At 58.0% G+C, this 20,569-nt stretch overlaps 1 protein-coding gene across 1 annotated transcript; it reads right to left on the bottom strand.

The window, feature by feature from the left end:
- Window positions 1–9,334: 9,334 nt before the first annotated feature.
- Window positions 9,335–20,083, bottom strand: TLE5 (TLE family member 5, transcriptional modulator). Its single transcript, XM_032252319.1, has 7 exons — window positions 19,764–20,083; window positions 18,802–18,899; window positions 15,002–15,065; window positions 13,351–13,395; window positions 12,671–12,733; window positions 10,528–10,602; window positions 9,335–10,450 (listed from the first exon to the last, which is right to left on the bottom strand). Exons 1-7 carry the CDS (start codon window positions 19,788–19,790, stop codon window positions 10,229–10,231), a joined length of 594 nt encoding a protein of 197 aa, XP_032108210.1. The 5' UTR covers window positions 19,791–20,083; the 3' UTR covers window positions 9,335–10,228.
- Between the last annotated feature and the right edge of the window lie 486 nt (window positions 20,084–20,569).

Here is a 20,569-nt window from a genome sequence, read left to right as displayed (position 1 = left end):
GATCCACGTCCGGATCTTCCTCGAGCCTCAGTGTTCCCATCTGCACAATGGGGAGAGTGCAGGATCATTCCTAGTCCGGAATTCCACCAGCACTGCAGATGCAGCTTTTTTTTCCTTCCGGAACACGTGTACTGTATTGAACGCCCTGGCAGGAAAGGGTGTGGGGATAAAGGGCTGATGCAGGCCTGGGCTCCGGGGGCAGGTGGAGGAATGCAAGGCTGAGTAGGAGGGAGACAGGTCCGAGGCAGAGCCCGTGGCGGGGATGAGTCCTCCTGATCTACTGATAGGCTTGCAAAATCAGTACTGGGATGATGATCAGCAGAATGGCCATGATGATGCCCTTAATCAGGGCCCAGACGTTCAGGCACTTGGCAGTGGAGGCGTAGGCCTGGGCCCCTGTCAGGTCACCAGCCATCTTCCTGTCCCTGGACTTCACGGAGTAGGCAAACGCTATGAAGCCCAGGCAGCAGAGCTCATGAAGAGGGTGTTGAACACAGAGGTCTCCCTGCGGATGTGGGGGCGGGGGGCAGGGTTGTGGGGCGCCCCCAGCAAAGCCACCTCATGCTCCTTCAGCATGTCATGGCTGGGGGGGACCTTCGGTGTAGGTCAGAGTGAAGAAGGTTTGGACAGCGTGGGTCATGGTGTCCAGGGAAGACCAGCTGTGGTCGGGTTGCTGGGATGGTTCTCCCAGGTGCCGCTTTCAGTTCCCCCCCAAGGCAGCCTGAGGGCTCACCCGGGACGGAGGCCACGCCGCAGACAGTTCTGGCAGCGCGGGCACCTGGCCGGCCTGACTGTGAATGTCTCCTGTGTCCCAGCCCGAGCTCCTAACCCCAGCTCCTTTTCCTCCCCGGCTGGGGATGGGGAAAGGGGGTTCCAGAAGTCCTCTTGCCCCCTGCTGGAGGCCAGACCCTGGCCTTTTGGGGTGTGGGCACAGGAGGATTTCAGACCCCGGAGTCCCCAGGCCACAGGCTGTCTGTGGAAGAACACGGGACAGGAAGGGATGCCCCCTTGAGAGTCATACCTCTGGGGCCTGTGGGAGTCTCCCTCCTCTTCCCTCCACCCAGAACCATTGTGTAGATGGGGGAAATTGAGGCCCAGTGGGCAGGGGATCTCCTCAGCTGCTGAAAGTCCCTCAGAATGGGGGAGGGGGGCTGGGAAAAGGGTGGGGTCGGAGAAGGGGAGAGCCTTGGAGAAGGGGCTCCCAGAGGGGACAGGGTCTCAGAGCGGGAAGGAATATGGGCTCACCCCAGTCCTCTCTGCCCCATCGGGTCCCATCCAAGGAGCTGGGAGCTTCCCTGTGCCTCCCCCTCCTCTCCTCCCCCTTCCCCCTCCTCCCCTCCCCCTCCCCTCCCCTTCCCCCTCCTCCCCTCCCCCTCCCCCTCCCCCTCCCCCCTCTTCCCTCTCCTCCTCCTTCCTCTCCTCCCTCTCCTCCTCCCCCTCCTTCTCCCTTCCCTCTAACCTCCTCTCCCACCCTCCTATTCTTCCTCCCCTCCCTTCCAGCTATTTTCTCTCCCCCCTCCCTCCTCCCTCCCCTCAGTCCTCTCCCCACGCCCCTCCCTCTCAATCCCCCTCTATCCCCTTCCCTCCTCCCTCTCCTCCCCTCCTGCTTCCCCCCTCCTCTCCCTCCCCCCCGCCTCCCCGCTGTTCTCTCCCCTCCCCTCCCCCTGCCCTCCCCCTGCCCTCCCCTGTCCTCCGCCTCATTAGGCGCGGCCGCGGCGCGGGGCCCATTAGCGGATCAATTAGCCGAGGTCGCCCGCGGCGCAGTCGTTAAGCGCGGGGAGGCCGCGGCAACGGGGGGCGGGGTGGGGGGGGGGGTGGCTCGGAGCCCGCGTCTCCTCCCGCCCCGGCTTCCCGGCCTGGAGTGCGCCCCCCCAGGACGCCCCCTGCTAAGCGCCCCCCAGCGGGCCCCGGCACACACCCCAAACCCTGCGTGGGCCCCGGAGGCCCCCAGATCGCAGGCCAGGCCGTGGCTGAGGGCGCAGGACCCCTTCTTCGGAGAAGACCCCTTGTGGGGGTGTCAGGCATGTGACCCCCCCACCCTTCTGCTGCCACCAACGTCAATATCAGTTATATTTCCTTATTCCTAGCTGACACTCCTGAGCCCTTGAGGAGTGCTCATTCTCAGAACAATTTCCCAGAAATTGAGATCAGAAAAGTGACTTCACTTGGCCCAGATCACCCCTAAGGGTCGCAGATGGGGAGCCCCCAGTAAATATGCGGGCATTCCTGCGGTTCTTTCTGTGTGTCGGTTTCACACACAAAAATGCAGCCCACGCTCCCCGCTCTCCTCCGCCTAGTCTTTACCGACACACCCGCTGACACGCTGTATATTTTACTTGTTTATCTGTTCGCCCAGCCAGGAGGAGGGCCTTTCTGTCTTGTTCCCTGCTGTGTCTCTGGGGCTCAGGGTAGAGTCTGAATAAATGAATGAATGGACAGGGCGCGGGGTCTCTCACCTGTAATCCCAGCACTTTGGGAGGCAGAGGTGGGCGGATCACCTGAGGTCAGGAGTTCGAGACCAGCCTGGCCAACGTAGTGAAACCCCCGTCTCTACTAAAAATACAAAAAAATTAGCCGGGAGTGATGGTGCGTGCCTGTAATCCCAGCTACTTGGGAGGCTGAGGCAGGATTCTGCTGGATTCTCCATCGCTTGAACCTGGGAGGCAGAGGTTGCAGTGAGCCGAGATCGCCACTGAACTCCAGCCTGGGTGACAGAGCAAGACAACTCTTTTTTTTTTTTTTTTTTTGAGACGGAGTTTCGCTCTTGTTACCCAGGCTGGAGTGCAGTGGCGCGATCTCGGCTCACCGCAACCTCCGCCTCCTGGGTTCAGGCAATTCTCCTGCCTCAGCCTCCTGAGTAGCTGGGATTACAGGCACGCGCCACCATGCCCAGCTGATTTTTTGTATTTTTATTAGAGACGGGGTTTCACCGTGTTGACCAGAATGGTCTCGATCTCTTGACCTTGTGATCCACCCGCCTCAGCCTCCCAAAGTGCTGGGATTACAGGCTTGAGCCACCGTGCCCGGCCTAAGACAACTCTTAAAAAAAAAAAAAAAAAAAAAAAAAATTAGCCAGGCATGGTGGTGCTCCATTTTAGTCCCAGCTCTTCGGGAGGCTGAGGCAGGAGAATCGCTTGAACCTGGGAGATGGAGATTGAAATGAGCCAAGATCATACCACTGTACTCGAGCCTGGGCAACAGAGTAAGAATCTGTCTCAAATAATAAAATAAGAATGAATTAATCAGTGTACCAGCCTCTGCTGTGAGCACTTTCCATGGATTAAAATGAGGTCTTCCTAACAAGGGTCGGGTCTGTGATTATACCCATTTTACAGATAGGAAAACCAAGCCCCAGTGTAGTAAAGCCACTTGCCTGAATCAACCAGCGGTGAGAGGAAGAGCCAGGATTTAAACCCAGCCTGGACACTCCATGCCGAGGACCATCCTAGGACACCTAGCCACTTCTGTGACAGCTGCTGATGGCTTTTGGACTCACAGTTTTTTTTTTTTTGAGACCGAGTTTCACTCTTGTCGACCAGGCTGAAGTGCAGTGGCATGGTCTTGGCTCACTGCAACCTCCGCCTCCCAGGTTTAAGCAATTCTCCCGTCTCAGCCTCCCAAGTATCTGCTTTACAGGCACCTGCTACCTCGCCCGGCTAATTTTTGTATTTTTAGTAGAGACGGGGTTTCATCACGTTGGCCAGGCTGGTCTCAAACTCCTGACCTCAGGTAATCCACCCGCCTCGGCCTCCCAAAGTGTAGGGATTACAGACGTGAGCCACCTGCCTGGTCTTGTTTTTTTTTAAATAAAGACAGTGTGTTGCTCTCTAGCCAGGCTGGAGTTCAGTGCTGAGATCAAAGCTCCTTGTAGCCTCAAACTCCTGGGTTCAAGCAATCCTCCCGCCTAAGCCTCCTGAGTAGCTGGGACTACGGGTGCACGCCACCATCCTTGGCTTTTTTGTGTGTGTTTTTAGTAGAGATGGGGTTTTGCCATGTTGGCCAGGCTGGTCTCGAACTCTTGGCCTCAAGTGATCCGCCCACCTTGGCCTCCCAAAGTGCTGGGATTACAGGTGTGTGCCACTGTGTCTGGGTGGACTCAGGGTCTTTGTGTGGGAACTGGGACAGGGATGTCACGAAATCCACCCTGCTTTTAGTGGGTGAGTCAGAGGAGGCCTTCAGAAAAGTGACTCCTATGGCCGGACGCAGTGGCTCGTGCCTTTAATCCCAGCCCTTTGGGAGGCCAAGGCGGGCGGATCATGAGGTTAGGAGTTTGAGACCAACCTGGCCAACATGGTGAAACTCCGTTTCTACTAAAAATACAAAAATTAGCTGGGTGTGGTGGCACATGCCTGTAGTCCCAGCTACTTGGGAGGCTGAGGCAGGAGAATCGCTTGAACCCAGGAGGCGGAGGTTGCGGTGAGGTGAGATCGTGCCATTGCACTCCAGCCTGGGTAACAAGAGTGAAACTCCGTCTCAAAAAAAAAAAAGAAAAAAAAAAAATTAGCCGGGCGTGGTGGCACTTGCCTGCAGTCCCAGCTACCCAGGAGGCTGAGGCATGAGAATGGCTTGAACCCACGAGGTGGAGGTTACCGTGAGCTGAGATCACACCACTGCACTCCAGCCTGTTGACAGAGCGAGACTCCATCTCAAAAAATAAAAATTTTAAAAAAGTGACTTTTAGGGAGTCTGGGGGAGTTAGAATGCTGGGGAGGGCGAAATAAAGAGAATTCTGTTCCAGGCAGAGGGAACAGCATATGCAAAGGCCTCAAGGCAACGAAGAGCAAGATGTTTAACCTTGGCTGCAGCCTGCTGAGTAGAGAGGACAGGAGGGGTGGGTAGGGTCTCCTGGGCCTAGGTGAAGAATTTAGAGTTTATTCCAAGGGCGGTGAGACCCAAAGATAGTCTTTCTCTTTTTTTTTTTTTTCATTTCTTTTTTTAATAAAGACAGGGTTTCACCATGTTGGTCAGGATGACCTTGAACTCCCAACCTCAGGTGATCCGCCCGCCTTGGCCTCCAAAGTGCTTGGATTACATGTGTGAGCCACCACGCCCGGCCCAACGATAGTCTTTCTTGTGAGACGGAATCTGACTCTCAGCCACGCTGGAGTGCAGTGGCATGATCATAGTTCACTGCGGGTAACACCCGCCGCGGGCACCGAGGAAGGAGAACTGCCCAGACCCCAGGCACAATTAACATATGAAAAATATCTTAGGGCCGGGCGCTGTGGCTCACGCCTGTAATCCCAGCCCTTAGGGAGGCAGAGGCCGGAGGATTGCTTGAGCCAGGAGTTCGAGGCCTACCTGGGCAATATAGCGAGACCCTGTTCTCCACAAAAAAGGAAAAAAAAAAGGAAAGAGTATCTTAGTTTATAGGGTTAGTACTCAGCTATTTCTTTTATAGAATCTTTATATATAATCATCTATTAGTTTACAGAATTCGGGCCTGAAGTATAGCTCACCGCTTACATGTATCTAGCTTATATACTCATACTTAATACTTACGTCTAGCAGACTTACTCCATATAATCTTTCTAGGTAATCACATAGGTACTGTAGTCGGAGCTGTACCGACACATTCAGTGCTGATTTATGGAATCCTTCCATAGAACCACATAGTAGTCTGTAGTAGGAGGAATGCCCAGAGCAGTCACAGAACAGAAGCAGCACATGGGAAAACAGCCAGACCAGGATGAGAACCAGAGACCCAGGCGGTGGCGTCCCTGCCTGAAAGGGCACACGCCGTAGGGCAGGCCTGGAGCAGGAGCCTCTCCTCCTGATAAAGGAGCTGTAGCACCTTGCATCCAGATCCTGTGGAAAGTCGGCCTCAGGCCTGAGACCCTGGAAGTAACCGAGGGAGAGGAACCCCTCTGTGTGACCAGTCACGGCGGCTGTACACCCGGTCAGTCTTTTCTCGCTTCTGTGCTGGCTCAAATCACCCTCCCATAAATGTCTTAAGAGCACACGTCTGTCAGCTCCCACTGCACTGGCTTACAGTTTCCTTCTATTAGAAATCCTCTGAAGTAGCCGGGCGTGGTGGCTCAAGCCTGTAATCCCAGCACTTTGGGAGGCCGAGGCGGGTGGATCGTGAGGTCAAGAGATCGAGACCATCCTGGTCAATATGGTGAAACCCCATCTCTACTAAAAAAAAATACAAAACAGCTGGGCATGGTGGTGCGTGCCTGTAATTCCAGCTACTCAGGAGGCTGAGGCAGGAGAATTGCCTGAACCCAGGAGGCAGAGTTTGTGGTGAGCCGAGATCGCGCCATTGCACTCCAGCCTGGGTAACAAGAGCGAAACTCCGTCTCAAAAAAAAAAAAAAAAAAAAAAAAAAGAATTCGACTGAAGTCTCCAGCCCCTAGGTAGGAAGTGTTGCACACGACACCTGTTACACACAGCCCACCTCCTCGCCTCGGTGACCTAATGGGGTTGGACCCCGTTTCCATACGCGACCCTCTACTACTGTGAACAGCACGGCCCCCTACTGCGCGCAGCCCACCTCTCTGCCCAGGTGACATAATGGGGTGGCCCCCTCGCTGTGACTCACGTGATTATGTATGCCCTATCACTAAGCCTATAGATGATGACCTCACTCGCGACCCTGCCCCCTGCTTGTACCTAATAAATACGGACGCTTCTGGGCATCTGGGGCTCTGGCTGATCTCCGCTCACAGGTGGCGTGGCCCCCGGAGTCCAGCTGCTCTTCACCAGCTCTTCAGTGTCCTGTCTCTTTACTTCTCGGATCCTGCACCTCAGCACAACATAAGGGACACCCCACGACCCTGTGGGGTCCCACAGTTCACTGCAGCCTTGACCTCCTAGACTCAAGCAATCCTCCCCACTCAGCCTCCCAAGCAGATGGGACCACAGGCATACATCACTATGCCTGGCTAATTCTTATTTTTTGCAGAGATAGGGTCTCACTATGTTGTCCAGGCTGGTCTTGAACTCCCAGCCTCAAGTGATCCTCTCACCTTGGCCTTCCAAAGTGTTGGGATTCCAGGCATGAGCCACCAGGAGCAGCCTGTCTTTTTCATGGCTGTGTAGTATTCCACTGTGTGAACATGTCACAATCTATTTGATTGGGAGCAGTTATAACGAATTGCAGCAGCTCTAAACGCTCTTGTTCAGATCTTTTTTTTTTTTTTTTTTTGAGACAGAGTCTGGCTCTGTCACTCAGGCCGGAGTGCAGTGGTGTGATCTTGGTTCACGGCAACCTCCGCCTCCCAGGTTCAAGCGATTCTTGTGTCTCAGCCTCCTGAGTATCTGGGACTACAGGCACGCCACCATACCTGACTAATTTTTGTGTTTTTAGTAGAGACAGGGTTTCACCATGTTGGTCAGGCTGGTCTTGAACTCCTGACCTCAAGTGATCCGCCTGCCTCGGCCTCCCAAAGTGCTGGGATTACAGGTGTGAGCCACCACGTCTGGCCTTTTTTTTTTTTTTTTTAAGATGGGGTTTCAGCATGTTGGCCAGGCTGGTCTTGAACTCCTGACCTCAAATGATCCACCCACCTTGGCCTCCCAAAGTGCTGGGGTTATAGGCGTGAGCCACCGAGCCCAGGAAATGGCCATCTTCTATTTACTGGGTGGGCAGCAAGAGGTTCCCTTGACCCAAGTCCCAGAGCAGCCAGGGGCCGAGGCCAAGACAGGAAAACTGGGGGCAGTCCCCTCTCCCAGCTTTCCCAGGGCTGGTCCAGCTTGGGTGAGGCAGTGCGCGTGGGGGGCTTCCGGCTGTGCCTTAGAGGATCGAGGCTCAGCTGCGGGGGAGTCGGTGTTCTCCGTGAGCATACTGGCCAGGCACGGCGGCTCACGGCTGTAATCCCAGCACTTTGGGAGGCCAAGGCGGGAGGACTGCTTGAGCCCAGGAGCTTGAGACCTGGGTATCATGGTGAAACCCCATTTCTAAAAACAAACAAACAAACAAAAAAAATATATATACACCCACACAAAGTAGGTGGGTAAGGTGGCGCACGCCCACCATTCCAGCTCAGGAGGCTGAGCCTAAGGTGGGAAGATCGCTTTAGCTCAGAGAAGTTGAGGCCGCAGTGAGCTATGATCACTCCACGGCACTCCAGCCTGGGCGACAGAGTGAGACCCTGTCTCAAAGAAAAAGCAAAAAACCAAAAAGAAGCGTATTTGTGTGGGCACTGGGGCCTCCTCTTTCTCCAAGGGAAAAGACCGTCATTTAGGTCCTCAGGTCTCAGGTGCGGAAGTCAGCTCTGCCATTTAGTCGCTATTTTTTTTTTTTAAATTATTTTTGGCCGGGCGCGGAGGCTCATGCCTGCAACCCTAGCACTTTGGGAGGCCGAGGTGGGTGGATCACCTGAGGTCAGGAGTTCAAGACCAGCCTGGCCATCATGGAGAAACTCCATCTTAAATAAATAAATAAAAATTATTTTTTTTAAAGAGATAGGGTCCTGCTATGTTGCGCAGGTTGGCCTTGTACTCCTGGCTTCAAGCAATCTTCCCACCTCAGCCTCCCCACCTTCTAGCTTAGGGATCCCTTAGCCTTCTTGAGGCCCCTTGACCACCTATCTATAAACATCAAGCACCTGGGTCATGCTGTGTGACCTGAAGTCTCCAGCTTACCCTCTCTGGACTTGGCATCAAAGCAGGGTAGGCCAGATGCAGAAGTGTGACCCACCTAGGAACTCTTTTTTGAGACAAGGGTCTCAATCTGTCACCCAGGCTGGAGTGTAGTGGCACAATCTCGGCTCACTGCAACCTCCGTCTCCTGCGTTCAAGCGATCCTCCTGCCTCAGCCTCCTGAGTAGCTGGGATTACATGAACGCACCACCGCGCCCAGGTAATTTTTGTATTTTTAGAGATGGGATTTCACCATGTTGACCAGGCTGGTCTCCAACTCCTGACCTCATGACCCTCCCGCTTCAGCCTCCCAAAGTTCCGGGATTACAGGCGTTCAGTCACTGCGCCCAGCTTGCAACTCTGCCTTTTTTTTTTGAGACAGGGCCTTGCTCTGTCGCCCAGGCTGGAGCACAGAGGTGCCATCTTGGCTCACTGCAACCTCCCCTTCCTGAGTTAAAGCAATGCTTGTGCCTCAGGCTCTGCAGTAGCTGGAATCACAGGAGCCCGCCACCAAACCTACTTTTTTATTTTTACTAGAGACGGGGTTTCGCCGTGTTGGCCACGCTGGTCTTGAACTCCTGGCCTCAAGTGATCCACCTGCCTTGGCCTCCCAAAGTGCTGGGATTACAGGTGTGAGCCACCGCGCCCGGCCTCACCAGGAACTGTTGATGTTCTAGGAGGGTGTCTCATCTGGAAGGAAACCCCCCACCCCGGGGCAGCCCACGACGCAGAGGCAGGAACACAGCACTGAACCTTCTCACATCTTTATTTGAAAGGCACAGCTAAGCCCACCTTGATACGGCACTTCCACTTCTCTGCAGAGATCAAACGACGGAACACATCATAAGCTGACTATATACAGACACAGGTGCGGGTGTTGCTTTTTTTTTAAAAACATTTTTTTTTTTTTTTTTAACATCCCCTTCTTAAGAGACAAGCTAGTATACTGGAAAAAGAAAAAAATAATAAAAACCAAGACAACTTTAGTACCCTCATCTTTATTTGGGAAGGGGAGGGGGAATCCTGGGTTGCTCACCCTCACCCTGCTCCTCCCAGCTCAGCTCACTCCCCCCGTGCCCCGTTTTGTGGGTGACGGGAGAGGGCCAGGTGGGCATAGAGGCGTCTGGAACTAGCAGAGGTGGTGGGGGGGGGCAGGATGTGGAGGTGGGAGCCTATCTGGGGCCCGGGGTCAGGGGAGACTCGGGGTGCCCAGGACGGGAAGGGGGCGGCTAGCGTTGCGTGCATGCAGTACCAGGGTGAGCGCGCTGTGGCGTGTGCCCCGAGGGGCCCGGGCAGACCGTCAGTGACACGTGTTCAAAACGGGGGAAGTGACGGGGGTGCTGGACTTGGCCAGCACGTGCTCCCTTGGGACCTGGGCTCCCATCTGACCCTCCAGGCCTTGGCTTGCCTCGCGTATCGGGGCAGGTACCCACCTATCCGGGCTGCAGGGGAGGAGGAGGGAGGCCGGGACCGGGGTGGGAAGAAAGCTAGGGGTGGCCTGCAAGCCGGGCTGGGGCGCCGCCGTACATACTCTGGGAGTCTCGCCAATCCCAGCTCGCCGTGTCGTGTGTTACACATCCCATTCTCTCAGCGTCTCCGTCTCCCCTCTGTCCCCCCCCACCCTCCCCGTCCCGGTCCCCTGCTAATCCGACTTCTCGCCGTCGTCCTCCTGGTGGGTGTCACCGTCGTGCCCGTTCTTGTCTTCCTTGGAGAGGTGGGCCTGGGACCCCAGCGCAGACAGCGAGAGGAGGCCGGTGCCCGCGCTGACCGCCGGCAGTGAGGGCGGCTGCAGCCCCACGGGCAGTGGGGTGAGGGGCAGGGCCAGGGCCTGCAGCTGGGACAGCTGGTGGGCTTGGAGCTGCTGCTGCAGGGCGTGGGGGGGGAGCGTTAGCTGCCTGGGGCCCACCTGTCCCCCGCCCCCCGCCCAGGTCCCATACATACTCGGATGATGGAGTTCAGCTCGGGGGCGGTGACCTGTTTAGCTCTCTCGATGGCTCCCAAGACCTGCTGCTGGTGCTGGAAGGGGGGAGGGGGGAGAGGCAGTGATTCCTTCTGATCCTGGGGGGGGACACCCTGAGGCCGGGAAAAGCTCCACTACCAAGCGAGTGGTAATGTCCACTCCTCCAGTGGCTGTCAGCCCCATCAGAAAGCGCCCTCCCTCTCCAGCTGCTTCCTTCACCAAGCCCGGCTCTTCAGCTGGCCAACGGAGACAAATGGAAAAGTACAGAAAACCATGAAATGCGTTTTTTGCGAAGTACTTAGGAAATGGCCTTTGAGAGAACCCGGGAGAAACCCTGGATGCCGACCTATGTCATGTGCAAAGACGGGAAAGATGTGAATCTCTGTGCAGTACGCAACCTGCCCAACTGTACAGGGACGTCCATCCCAAGAGCTCTGAGACTGTGCCCTGACGTCCGCCAAGTTGAGCCCTTCTCCTTCCACGGCTGGGGAAGGCCCAGTGAATTCTGGCAGAGGCCGGCCGGGGAATGGGCCCAGGTTCCGGGCAATGCCCTCTCCAGCTCTTCCCAAACAGCTGACTCTCTGTGGCCAGCAGATGCTAGAATCTACCAGTCTCTCTTTTTGCCTTGGCTACCAGGAAGCCCCTGTTCTGAAGGGCTCCAAGTGCCCTTTTCTCTAAGGCTTTTTCTTTTTTTTTTTTGAGACAGAGTCTCGCCCTGTCGCCCAGGCTGGAGTGCAGTGGTGCCATCTCAGCTCACTGCAACCTCCGCCTCCTGGTTTCAAACGATTCTCCTGCCTCAGCCTCCCAAGTAGCTGGGATTACAGGCACACGCCACCACGCCCAGCTAATTTTTTGTATCTTTAGTAGAGATGGGGTTTCACCATGTTGGCGATGGTCTTGAACTCCTGACCCTGAATTCCTGACCTCGTGATTCACCCGCCTTGGCCTCCCAAAGTGCTGGGATTGCAGGCGTGAGCCACCATGCCCATCCTTCTCTTGGGCTTTCTTTGGGTCCTTGGGTTTCTCTGTGTTGTCCAGGATGGTCTCGATCTCTTGACCTCGTGATCCACCCGCCTCGGCCTCCCAAAGTGCTGGGATTACAGGCGTGAGCCACCACGCCCGGCCCATTGGGTCCTTCTAGACTTGTCCTGGGCAAAGTAGGGCACCCAAAAGGTCTGGAGAGACATATGCAGGGGTTCAAAAGGAAATTACAGGCTTTTGACAGTAAACTTAACAGGGAACAGGAGATGGGCCTTATGGGGCCCTGGGGAGGGGCACCTCACATCCTGAGCCTCAGGACCCAAGAAAAGAGAAGAGGAGGCTGGGCGCGGAGGCTCACACCTGTAATCCCAGCACTTTGGGAGGCCGAGGCGGGTGGATCACGAGGTCAAGAGGTGGAGACCATCCTGGCCAACACGGTAAAACCCCATCTCTACTAAAAATACAAAAATTAGACCGGGCGTGGTGGCTCACCCCTATAATCCCAGCACTTTGGGAGGCCAAGGCAGGCGGATCACAAGATTAGGAGTGCGAGACCAGTCTGGCCAACATGGTGAAACCCCATCTCTACTTAAAAAAAAAAAAAAAAAAAGAGGAGCTGGCGTCAGGTTCCTCTGGGTGTGCGTGTGCATGTGTTCATGTGTGCTCAGGACCTCGTGTGCTGCACACACCTGCATGTGTACCGTGCCCGTGTCTGCGCTGTGCGTGTATCTCCCGTGCGCCCACGTCTGTCTGTGTGGCTGTGTCCACGTGTGGCTGCCTGTGCTCCCCCCGCCATCACCCCCACTGGTCCTCTGTCCTCTGCCGCCCGCAGGGCCTGGAGGATGTCTCAAGGGGTGAAAGCAGGAAGATACGAGGAAAACCTTCCCGCGGCAGTTTCGGCCCGTCCGACATCCCTACCTATGTCATGACGCACTCCAGCTGGGAATTCCAGAGCAGGGTGAGGCCCGCCCTCCACACCCCTTTCTCTGGCCTGGGGATTTTTCTGCACAGGCTGGCTCTGGTGTCCAGAGCCAGGGAGGTCCAGAGAGGGGAGGACTGTGCCCTGGGGTGCCCAGCGCACCACCCGAGATGGCTGCAGTGGGGCAGGGGGTGGGCACCCCCTCCAAAGGCCCAGGCTCTCACCTCTTGGGAGAGGTAAGGCAGGACCTGGGCACAAATCCCGTTCAGCCTCTTGACGATCTCCGCCTGGAACACACAGATAAAGCTGGCTTCAGTCCTGGGCGGGTGGCAGGGAGAGGCCAGCCCTAGGAGGCCCACGTGGGGCCCCGGCCCAGCCCTGCCACGTGGGGCTTCTCTCTGAGAGGGGCTGGGTCTGGCCAGGGTGGGATGAGCAAAGCCATGTTCGCTCAGAGGGCAGCCAGGGGCGAGGTGGGCCTCGAGGCTGGCGGTCCCTACCGCCTGGGGTGCCGTGAGGTGCAGGAGGCCACCTACACTGGGGCTAGGCCACCGGGGGTGGGCTGCTCTGGGAGCACCAGCCCCGGGCAGGTAGTAAGGGCGGGCTGGGGCTGCAGGGTTGTGGGGAAGGTCTCCGCCCCTCCCCGCCTGGGAGAAAAAACTTCCAGGGAGGCCTGAAAAAGAAACGGGGTTGGGAGCTTGGGAAGGGCTTAGGAGGTAACTGGATAACAGGGCTGGCTTTGTGCCCAGCGAGGGCCTGCCACTACCTGCCTGGGGGTGCCTAAGTCGGGGCTTGAGGTGGGAGGGATAGAGGAGGGGGGAGGAGGAGGGAAAGGGGAGAGGAGGAGGGAGGGAGAAGGGGGAGGGGGAAGAGGGAGGGGAGGAGGGGGAGGGGGAGGAGGGCGTACCTGTTTGTGCATCTCTATGTTCAGGCCGTAGGACATCTCGTAGTACTATTTGGCAGAGAGAGAGAGAGAGGGAGCGGGAGATGGGGGTGGGGAAGGATGGGGGGGCGAGGAGACAAAGAGGCAGGGGAGTGACAGAGACAGACAAAATCGGGGAGACAGCAAGAGACAGCTGAGAGGGCAGGAAAGAAAGGGAGAGGCAGGTGGGAGGGAGACAGCGCAGGAGGGAGAGAGCCCACACCCAGCACGGCAGCCAGCCTACACGGAAGAGGGGCTGGGGGCCCGATGGGGCTGCGGATGGAGACTGGAGGCGCTCTAGGTCCCTGGCCCTGGCCTGGCTCCTCCCCCACTCCGCATGCACCGAGAGAACACACATTCCAGGGCTCCTAATCTTGTATCTTTCTATGTCTTGCCTGCCTGGGTATAAACAGTGAGGGTAAACGAAGTTTACTGGCTCTGGCTCTGGGGCCAGCAGCTCCCCTCGCCCCAAGCCCCAGATCTGACCCTGCCCCTCCCTTGCTCTGAACCCTCCCGTGGCTCCCTGTCACCCCTGGGAGAGAAAGCCAAGTTCGGCCGGGCGCGGTGGCTCACGCCTGTAATCCCAGCACTTTGGGAGGCCGAGGCGGGCGGATCACGAGGTCAAGAGATCGAGACCATCCTGGTCAACATGGTGAAACCCCGTCTCTACTAAAAATACAAAAAATTAGCCGGGCATGGTGGCGCATGCCTGTAATCCCAGCTACTCAGGAGGCTGAGGCAGGAGAATTGCCTGAACCCAGGAGACGGAGGTTGCAGTGAGCCGAGATCGAGCCATTGCACTCCAGCCTGGGTAACAAGAGCGAAACTCTGTCTCAAAAAAAAAAAAAAAAAAGAGAAAGCCAAGTTCATTCCCAGGCCTTCACGCAGTTTCTCCGTCTCTGCCTGGTGAACTCCTACTCATCCTGCAAGACCCCAGCTGCATGCCCCATTTCTCCATATAGTTTTCCTCAGGCAGGTCCTAGGTCCCTCTCTCTGACTCCAGCCCCATCCCTTCTGGCTGCCGGGGTCAGAGTCTGGCTCCGCCTCCCCCAACAGTCTGGGAGATCTGGGTCCTGGGCTGAGACCCCAGTATCGCTGCTCGAGGGTCAGGGAGGGGATTTTTGATGCAGAAATTGCCACCTGGCAGTTACAACACAGAGCAAAAGATTCTGGCAGCAGTAACGCAGTGTCACACCTCACCCCCCCACCCCCCCGAAATGAGTAGGGCTCAGACCCCTCCCACAGGCTTCCTCTCTCAGCTTGGGCCCAAAGGGGTTAAGTGGGGGGACCTTGGCAGTGGGGAGGGACTCGGCTGCTCCCCCACGTCAGTTCCTGGCTGCTGGCTTTCACTGCCTCCTCCTCCTCCTCCTCCTCCTCCGCTGCCAAGGACAGCCGGGGGACCTGGCAGGCCTGGTCTGCAACCCGGCGGCTTGGCAACTCGGCCACCTCCTCGGCCAGCTGCCAGGCTAGTGAGGCAGGCTCAGCCCAGCAGGGGCCGACTGAGTGGAGAACAGGCCCTGAGCCCTCATGATTCCCAGGGGAGGTGGCCCAGGCTTAGGTGGCAGCTGGCCGTGGCGGGGTGTGGGAGGCCCTGTCCCCGCCCCCAACCCTGGACCTGGGGGTGGAGTGACTTTACCATCACATAGTGACGCTGCATCTCCGACTTCTCGCTGGCCAACTTGTCACATTCCAGCTTCAGGCTGAGGAGGGACAGGGGGAGACCGGGTGGTTGGTGACGGATGGGCTGGACCCCCCACCTTGTTATTCAGGGGAGGAAACTGAGGCTCCAAGGTGCCACGGCCCCTGTAAGGGCACGATCAGCCAATTCTCAGAGGGTCAAGCAAAAGTTATTTATTTTTTAATTGAGACGGGGGTCTCCCTATGTTGCCCAGACTGGTCTCAAAAACTCCTGGGCTCAAGCAATCCTCCTGCCTCGGCCTCCCAAAGTGCTTGGGATTACGGATGGGAGCCACCCGCCGTGCCTGGCCGGGGGGATGGGGGGGAGGGGGCCAGGAGCTTTGATGGGGCTGAGGGTATTGAATTGAGGGGAAGGGAAGTGGGTAATAGTTGAACTCTGTGATTCGGAGGCGAGGGGACAGCGCCAGGGCCGTGATGAAACCCCCCTCGCAGATCTGGTGGAGGAGAAAGGACGGACATTGTAGAAACACCAGAAGTCAGAGGTCGCACGGCAGCGTGGGCTCAGAGACTTTCACAAGCCTTTACCTCTCACGATCCGGATAAGGCCCGCAGTGTCATTGTCACACTCCTTTTATAGATGACACAGTGGACACCCAGAGAGGGTGAGCAATTGGCTCAAGGTCACACAGCCAAGCAGCAGCCCGAGCTTTCAACTACAGGGGAAAAATTTCCAGACCCAAATAGAAATCTTAAAGAGGCTGAGAGGGTCTGGGGCTGCAAGGCAGCTCCTGGCTGGCCTTCCCAAGGGGACCCTAGCTTCGTGGGGGGCCTGGGTTTCCCAGAGAGATCCCTCAGCTCGACCCTAGCCTCCCAAAGCGATGGGATTATGGGCGGGAGCCACTGCTCCTGGCTGCCTTTTTTATTTAACTGTGACAAAACACACCATTTCTCCAACTCCACCTGGACCATCCAGGTGGCTGATGCCACACACAGCTTCATTCTTACAGGCCCTCACGGGAAGGATGAGGGCGTTTCTCAAAGCCCCCATGAGGGTGTTGTTGCCAGAGGGAGAAGAGCAGGTTCGAGGGCCTCCCAGACCAGGAAAAGAACTGGTGATGGCAGTGGGGGAGGTGGACAAGCCCCTGTCCTTTAACCCATTTAAATCCAATCCAGCACAGCGGCCCTGCGGACCTGGCTCTGGCTTACCTGCTCCTACCATCCCCGGCCCCTCCTGGCCTGGGTTCAAAGCTTGACCCTGTATCTTCCCCGCTGTGTGACTCTAGGCAAACTCCGCTACCTCTCTGGGCTTCACTTCCTCCTCTGTGAGGTGCCACCCACCTCACAGGATGGAGTGGGGAAGACTCAATGAATTGAGACAAGAAAAGCTCTAGAACAGTACCTGGTATACAGCAAGCACCCCATAAATGCACGTGGATTTTTTTTTTTTAAAGCCAGTCAAATTTACCAGTGGGGCTTGTATACCAACTTTAGTGACACTAATGTTAATAAGTTCTGATAACCCAGTAGCATCGGACCAGCCAATGCCCATGGATCTTATGACCCCCCAGGAGCCTGGCGTTTTGCTCTACGGGAGAAGAGTGTGCCAAGGTGGGGATGCTTTGGCTTCCACCAACTTTCCTCTAGCGTTCTTTTAAAAGCGCATTTGTTGCTACCATTAAAAAAATAATCGGCCGGGCGTGGTGGCTCACGCCTGTAATCCCAGCACTTTGGGAGGCCGAGGCGGGTGGATCACGAGGTCAAGAGATCGAGACCATCCTGGTCAACATGGTGAAACCCCGTCTCTACTAAAAATACAAAAAATTAGCTGGGCATGGTGGTGCGTGCCTGTAATCCCAGCTACTCAGGAGGCTGAGGCAGGAGAATTGCCTGAACCCAGGAGGCGGAGGTTGCGGTGAGCCGAGATCGCGCCATTGCACTCCAGCCTGGGTAACAAAAACGAAACTCTGTCTCAAAGAAAAAAAAAAAAAAAAAAAAAAAATACAGGAATGGGCAAAGTGGCCCATACCTGTAATCCCAAAACTTCGGGAGGCCAAGCGGGTGGATCACCTGAGGTCGGGAGTTCAAGACCAGCCTGGCCAACATGGTGAAAGCCCGTCTCTACTAAAAATACAAAAATTAGGCGTGTGGTGGCGCACCCTTGTAATCTCAGCTACTTGGGAGGCTGAGACAGGAAATCACTTGAACCCGGGAGGCGGAGGTTGGAGTGAGCTGAGATTGTGCCTCTGCACTCCAGCCTGGGCGACAGAGTGAGACTTGATCCGGCCACCCAGGGGCTGTTATGCCTTGAACATCCAGTGTGTGCCTGATATGGCAGGAACCCGCGCTGGATAGCAGAAAGCCCAGGCCCAGCAGATGGAGACTCCAAAGCTCAGAGAGGGCGTCCGGCTTACTGGAGGTCACACAGCACTGCGAAGGCCATCTGATCTCTTCCCTGTGGAATCAGGTCAGCCCCAGGGCTCACCAGGCAGTCTCCAATCCTACACATCCAGGGACCCAAACAGAAGTTTCTTGGGCCTTCCTGGAAAGCTGGCTCCAGCACCTTTGACTGTCAGGGTCTCAGTGTACCCATCTTGTGAATGGGCGCGACAGCCGGACCGCAGGAGGAAGCACATACAGTCTGTGGCACGCAGGGAGTACCCCAAAAGATTGGATACTTTCAGCAGCCAGCAGAAAATCGAGAGTCCCCTTTCTACTTGGAGGAAATCCAGGATCCCTCCAGGAACACTTCTGGGGTGGGCAAACTTCAGTCAGGAGAGGGCCCCGAGGCTGAAACATGGGTCTGTGCTTAGCCTGACTTCCTCCAGATTCCCAGGTCTGCTGCACCCCTCCAGAGCAGGGCAGGTGGGAATCTCCATCCTTTAACCAGGAGAGAAACCTGGGGCAAATCTCAGCCTTGCCACTTCCTCAATGCTATAGATAGCCCTGAGGAAATGCCTGACCTCTCTAGGCTTAAGTTTCTTTCTTTCTTTTTTTTTCTGAGACAGAGTCTCACTATGTCGCCCAGGCTGGAGTGCAGTGGCGTGATCTCGGCTCACGGCAACCTCCGCCTCCCGGGTTCAATAGATTCTTCTGCCTCAGCCTCCTGAGTAACTGGGATTACAGGTGTGTGCCACCACGCCCGGCTGATTTGGTATTTTTAGTAGAGATAGGGTTTCACCATGTTGGTCAGGCTGGTCTCGAACTGCTGATCTCAAGTGATCCACCCACCTGGGCCTCCCAAAGTGCTGGGATTATAAGCATGAGCCACCCTGCCAGGCCTGGGCTTAAGTTTCTTTAAGAAGACTAAATAGTTCCTTCCCCTTAGACCAGGCTACATGGCAAACTCTTCAGAAAGGGCAGATTTCCGAAAGGAGAAGCACCTTGGAGAATCTGACGGACGCTGGGAACCCTTTCTTCAAAACTGGGCAAGGACAGAGATGACCAGGTTACAAAATGTGTGTTTTGGGGTTGGGGGGATGGCGAGTCCAGGCTCTAACCTGGTTCGTGGAAGATCTTTTATCCAATGGGGGGCTTGGGGGACACTGGGGAGGAGGGAGGGACTCTGAGGTCACACAGCTGGGTCTTTGGGCAAATTATTTAACTTTTTTTGTGCCTCGGTTTCCTCCTCTACAAACTGAGGCTGTTTTAAAGAAAGGAATTCAGTATTTGTCAAGTGATTAAGTCTGAGTCTAGCACATACTATTTTCCCGATCTGGGGGCCTCGGCCTTGCCATCCGTGCAGAAGAAGGGGGGCTCACCTTCTCGGGGCGCAGGGACCCGCGGCCCCCACCCCCTCACCTGTGATACTGAGCTTGCAGTAGCTGAAATTCGTCTTTGATGCGGTCGCAGGAGTCCGAGGTGGTGAATTTGAGTTGCTGGGGTAGGTGCGAGGAGCCCTGCGGGGAGGGGGCGCCCGGGTCAGGCCCAGGCGTGGGCCAGGCCCCCCTCGAGGGCGGGCCAGGAGGGAGCGGCCGCGCAGCTGCGGAGCCCCCCCTCCTGCCCCACTTCCTGGGCCCGTGTTTACCGCCCCTGGCAAGGCCCCCACCCGCGCTTCCTGGCCCCGCCTCTCCCCGGGGGAAGCTGAGGGGGTGGGTGCGCCCGGAGCCGCCCCGTCCCCCGCCATCCCCAGGCAGTGGGGGTGCGTTTTAAGGCCCGCCCCAGATGGGGGGCAGGGTGCGCCCTCTACCGCCCCTCCAAAGCGCCGGGAGTGGGTGCATCCGAGGGGGGTGAAAACGCGCCCTAGGGAGCCCCCTCCCCAAGTTGAGGGGCAGCGAGTCCCCCCTGCAAAGTCCCCTTGGGGGAGGGGTTCTCTCTCTCGGCGCCCCAAAATCTTCCGGGGGGGAGCCCACCCCAGAATCCCAGCGCCCTTCCTCGGCGACGCGCTCTCTTCCGGGAGGGGTGCGCCTCGGATTGTCCCCCCACCACAGGCCCCCAAAGGAGCCCCTCGCTGGAGGTGCCTGGCGGGGCTCCCGGAGATCCCCAGGCCCGAGGCCAAGGCCGTCCGAGGCCCTGCCTGTCCCGGCGAGCGGGGGGGGGGGGGGCGGCCCGGGGGGGGGGGGGGGGGGGTTCGGGGCCCGGAAGCTGGGGGAGAATCGGGAACTGAGGGGGTGTCCGGGGGTCGGCGGCAGGAGGGGGGTCGCGCGGGGCTCGGAGCCCGAGAGGGAAGACAGGGCCCGGGAGTTGGGGGGGCGCCGGCCTGGGGGTGGGGGCGCGGGGAGGGGGCGCGGGGAGGGGGCGCCGGGCGGGCGGGCCCCGCTTACCGAATGCCTGCTTTGTGGAAACATCATGTCAGTCGCGGCGGGGGGCGCGGGCTGCGCCCCGGCTGTGCGCCCCGGCTCGGGCTGCTCGGGGCGCCGGGCGGCCGCGCCTTTGTCCCGGCGCCGATCGGCAGCTCCCGGGGCCGCCGCCGCCGCCTCCCGCGCCCGGCCTCGCCCGCTTCCTGCGCCCCCTCCCCGCGCGCCCGGCCCCGGCGCGCCCCGGGCCCCGCTTCCTGCGCGCCCGGCGCCCCTCCCCGCCCCTCCCCGCCGCCCGCCTCCCCGCTCCGCGGCCCCACCGCTATTGTCTAATGGCGGCGACGCCGGCAGTGGCCGCGGCTCGGCTGCTGCGGAGGCTCCGGCTCCACCTGCCGCCGCCGCCCGTGCCCCGTGCGCGCCGCCGAGGGGGGGACGCGCGCGCCCGGGGAGGCCTGCGGATCCCCTCCCCGGCCCGCCTCCCCGGGGCCCGCCCGCCGCGGTGACCTTGGGCCCGGCGCGCCCCCGCCCCGGGCCGCGGCCCCCGCCACCCGCCCCAGCCTGGCGGCCGGCCTGGCCTCGGTTTCCCCATCTGTCAAAGAAAGGGACCCGGCTGCCCACGTCGAAGCCGCCGGCCGAGCCGTGGCACGACCTGGACGCGTGCCAGGGACGTACTCTGTGACCTTGGCTCTGGCCGGGCGGTGGTTCTCGCCGGGCCTCAGTTTCCTCCTCTGCAGAAAGGCAGCGGTCATGCCGCCTTCGTCAGGGAAGCCATTCTTGGGACACATTTATGGAGGGCCTGTGTGCCAGGCCCGGCTGCTCCAGGGCCCTGGGGT

The sequence above is a fragment of the Sapajus apella genome, unplaced genomic scaffold (genome assembly GCF_009761245.1).
Source record: "Sapajus apella isolate SASKATOON/1434 unplaced genomic scaffold, GSC_monkey_1.0 scaffold77, whole genome shotgun sequence".
Taxonomy (NCBI): Eukaryota; Metazoa; Chordata; class Mammalia; order Primates; family Cebidae; genus Sapajus; species Sapajus apella.
This window is presented reverse-complemented; position numbering and strand designations above follow the sequence as displayed.

Excerpts from the sequence above, each read along its gene's own strand:
- TLE5 (XM_032252319.1), bottom strand. The coding sequence starts at position 19,790 with ATGATGTTTCCACAAAGCAGGCATTCG. Across the intron at positions 15,066-18,801 it reads CTGCAAGCTCAGTATCACAG|CCTGAAGCTGGAATGTGACA; the intron begins GTGAGGGGGTGG and ends GTCCCTCCTCAG. Across the intron at positions 10,451-10,527 it reads AGCTGAACTCCATCATCCGA|CAGCAGCTCCAAGCCCACCA; the intron begins GTATGTATGGGA and ends CACGCCCTGCAG.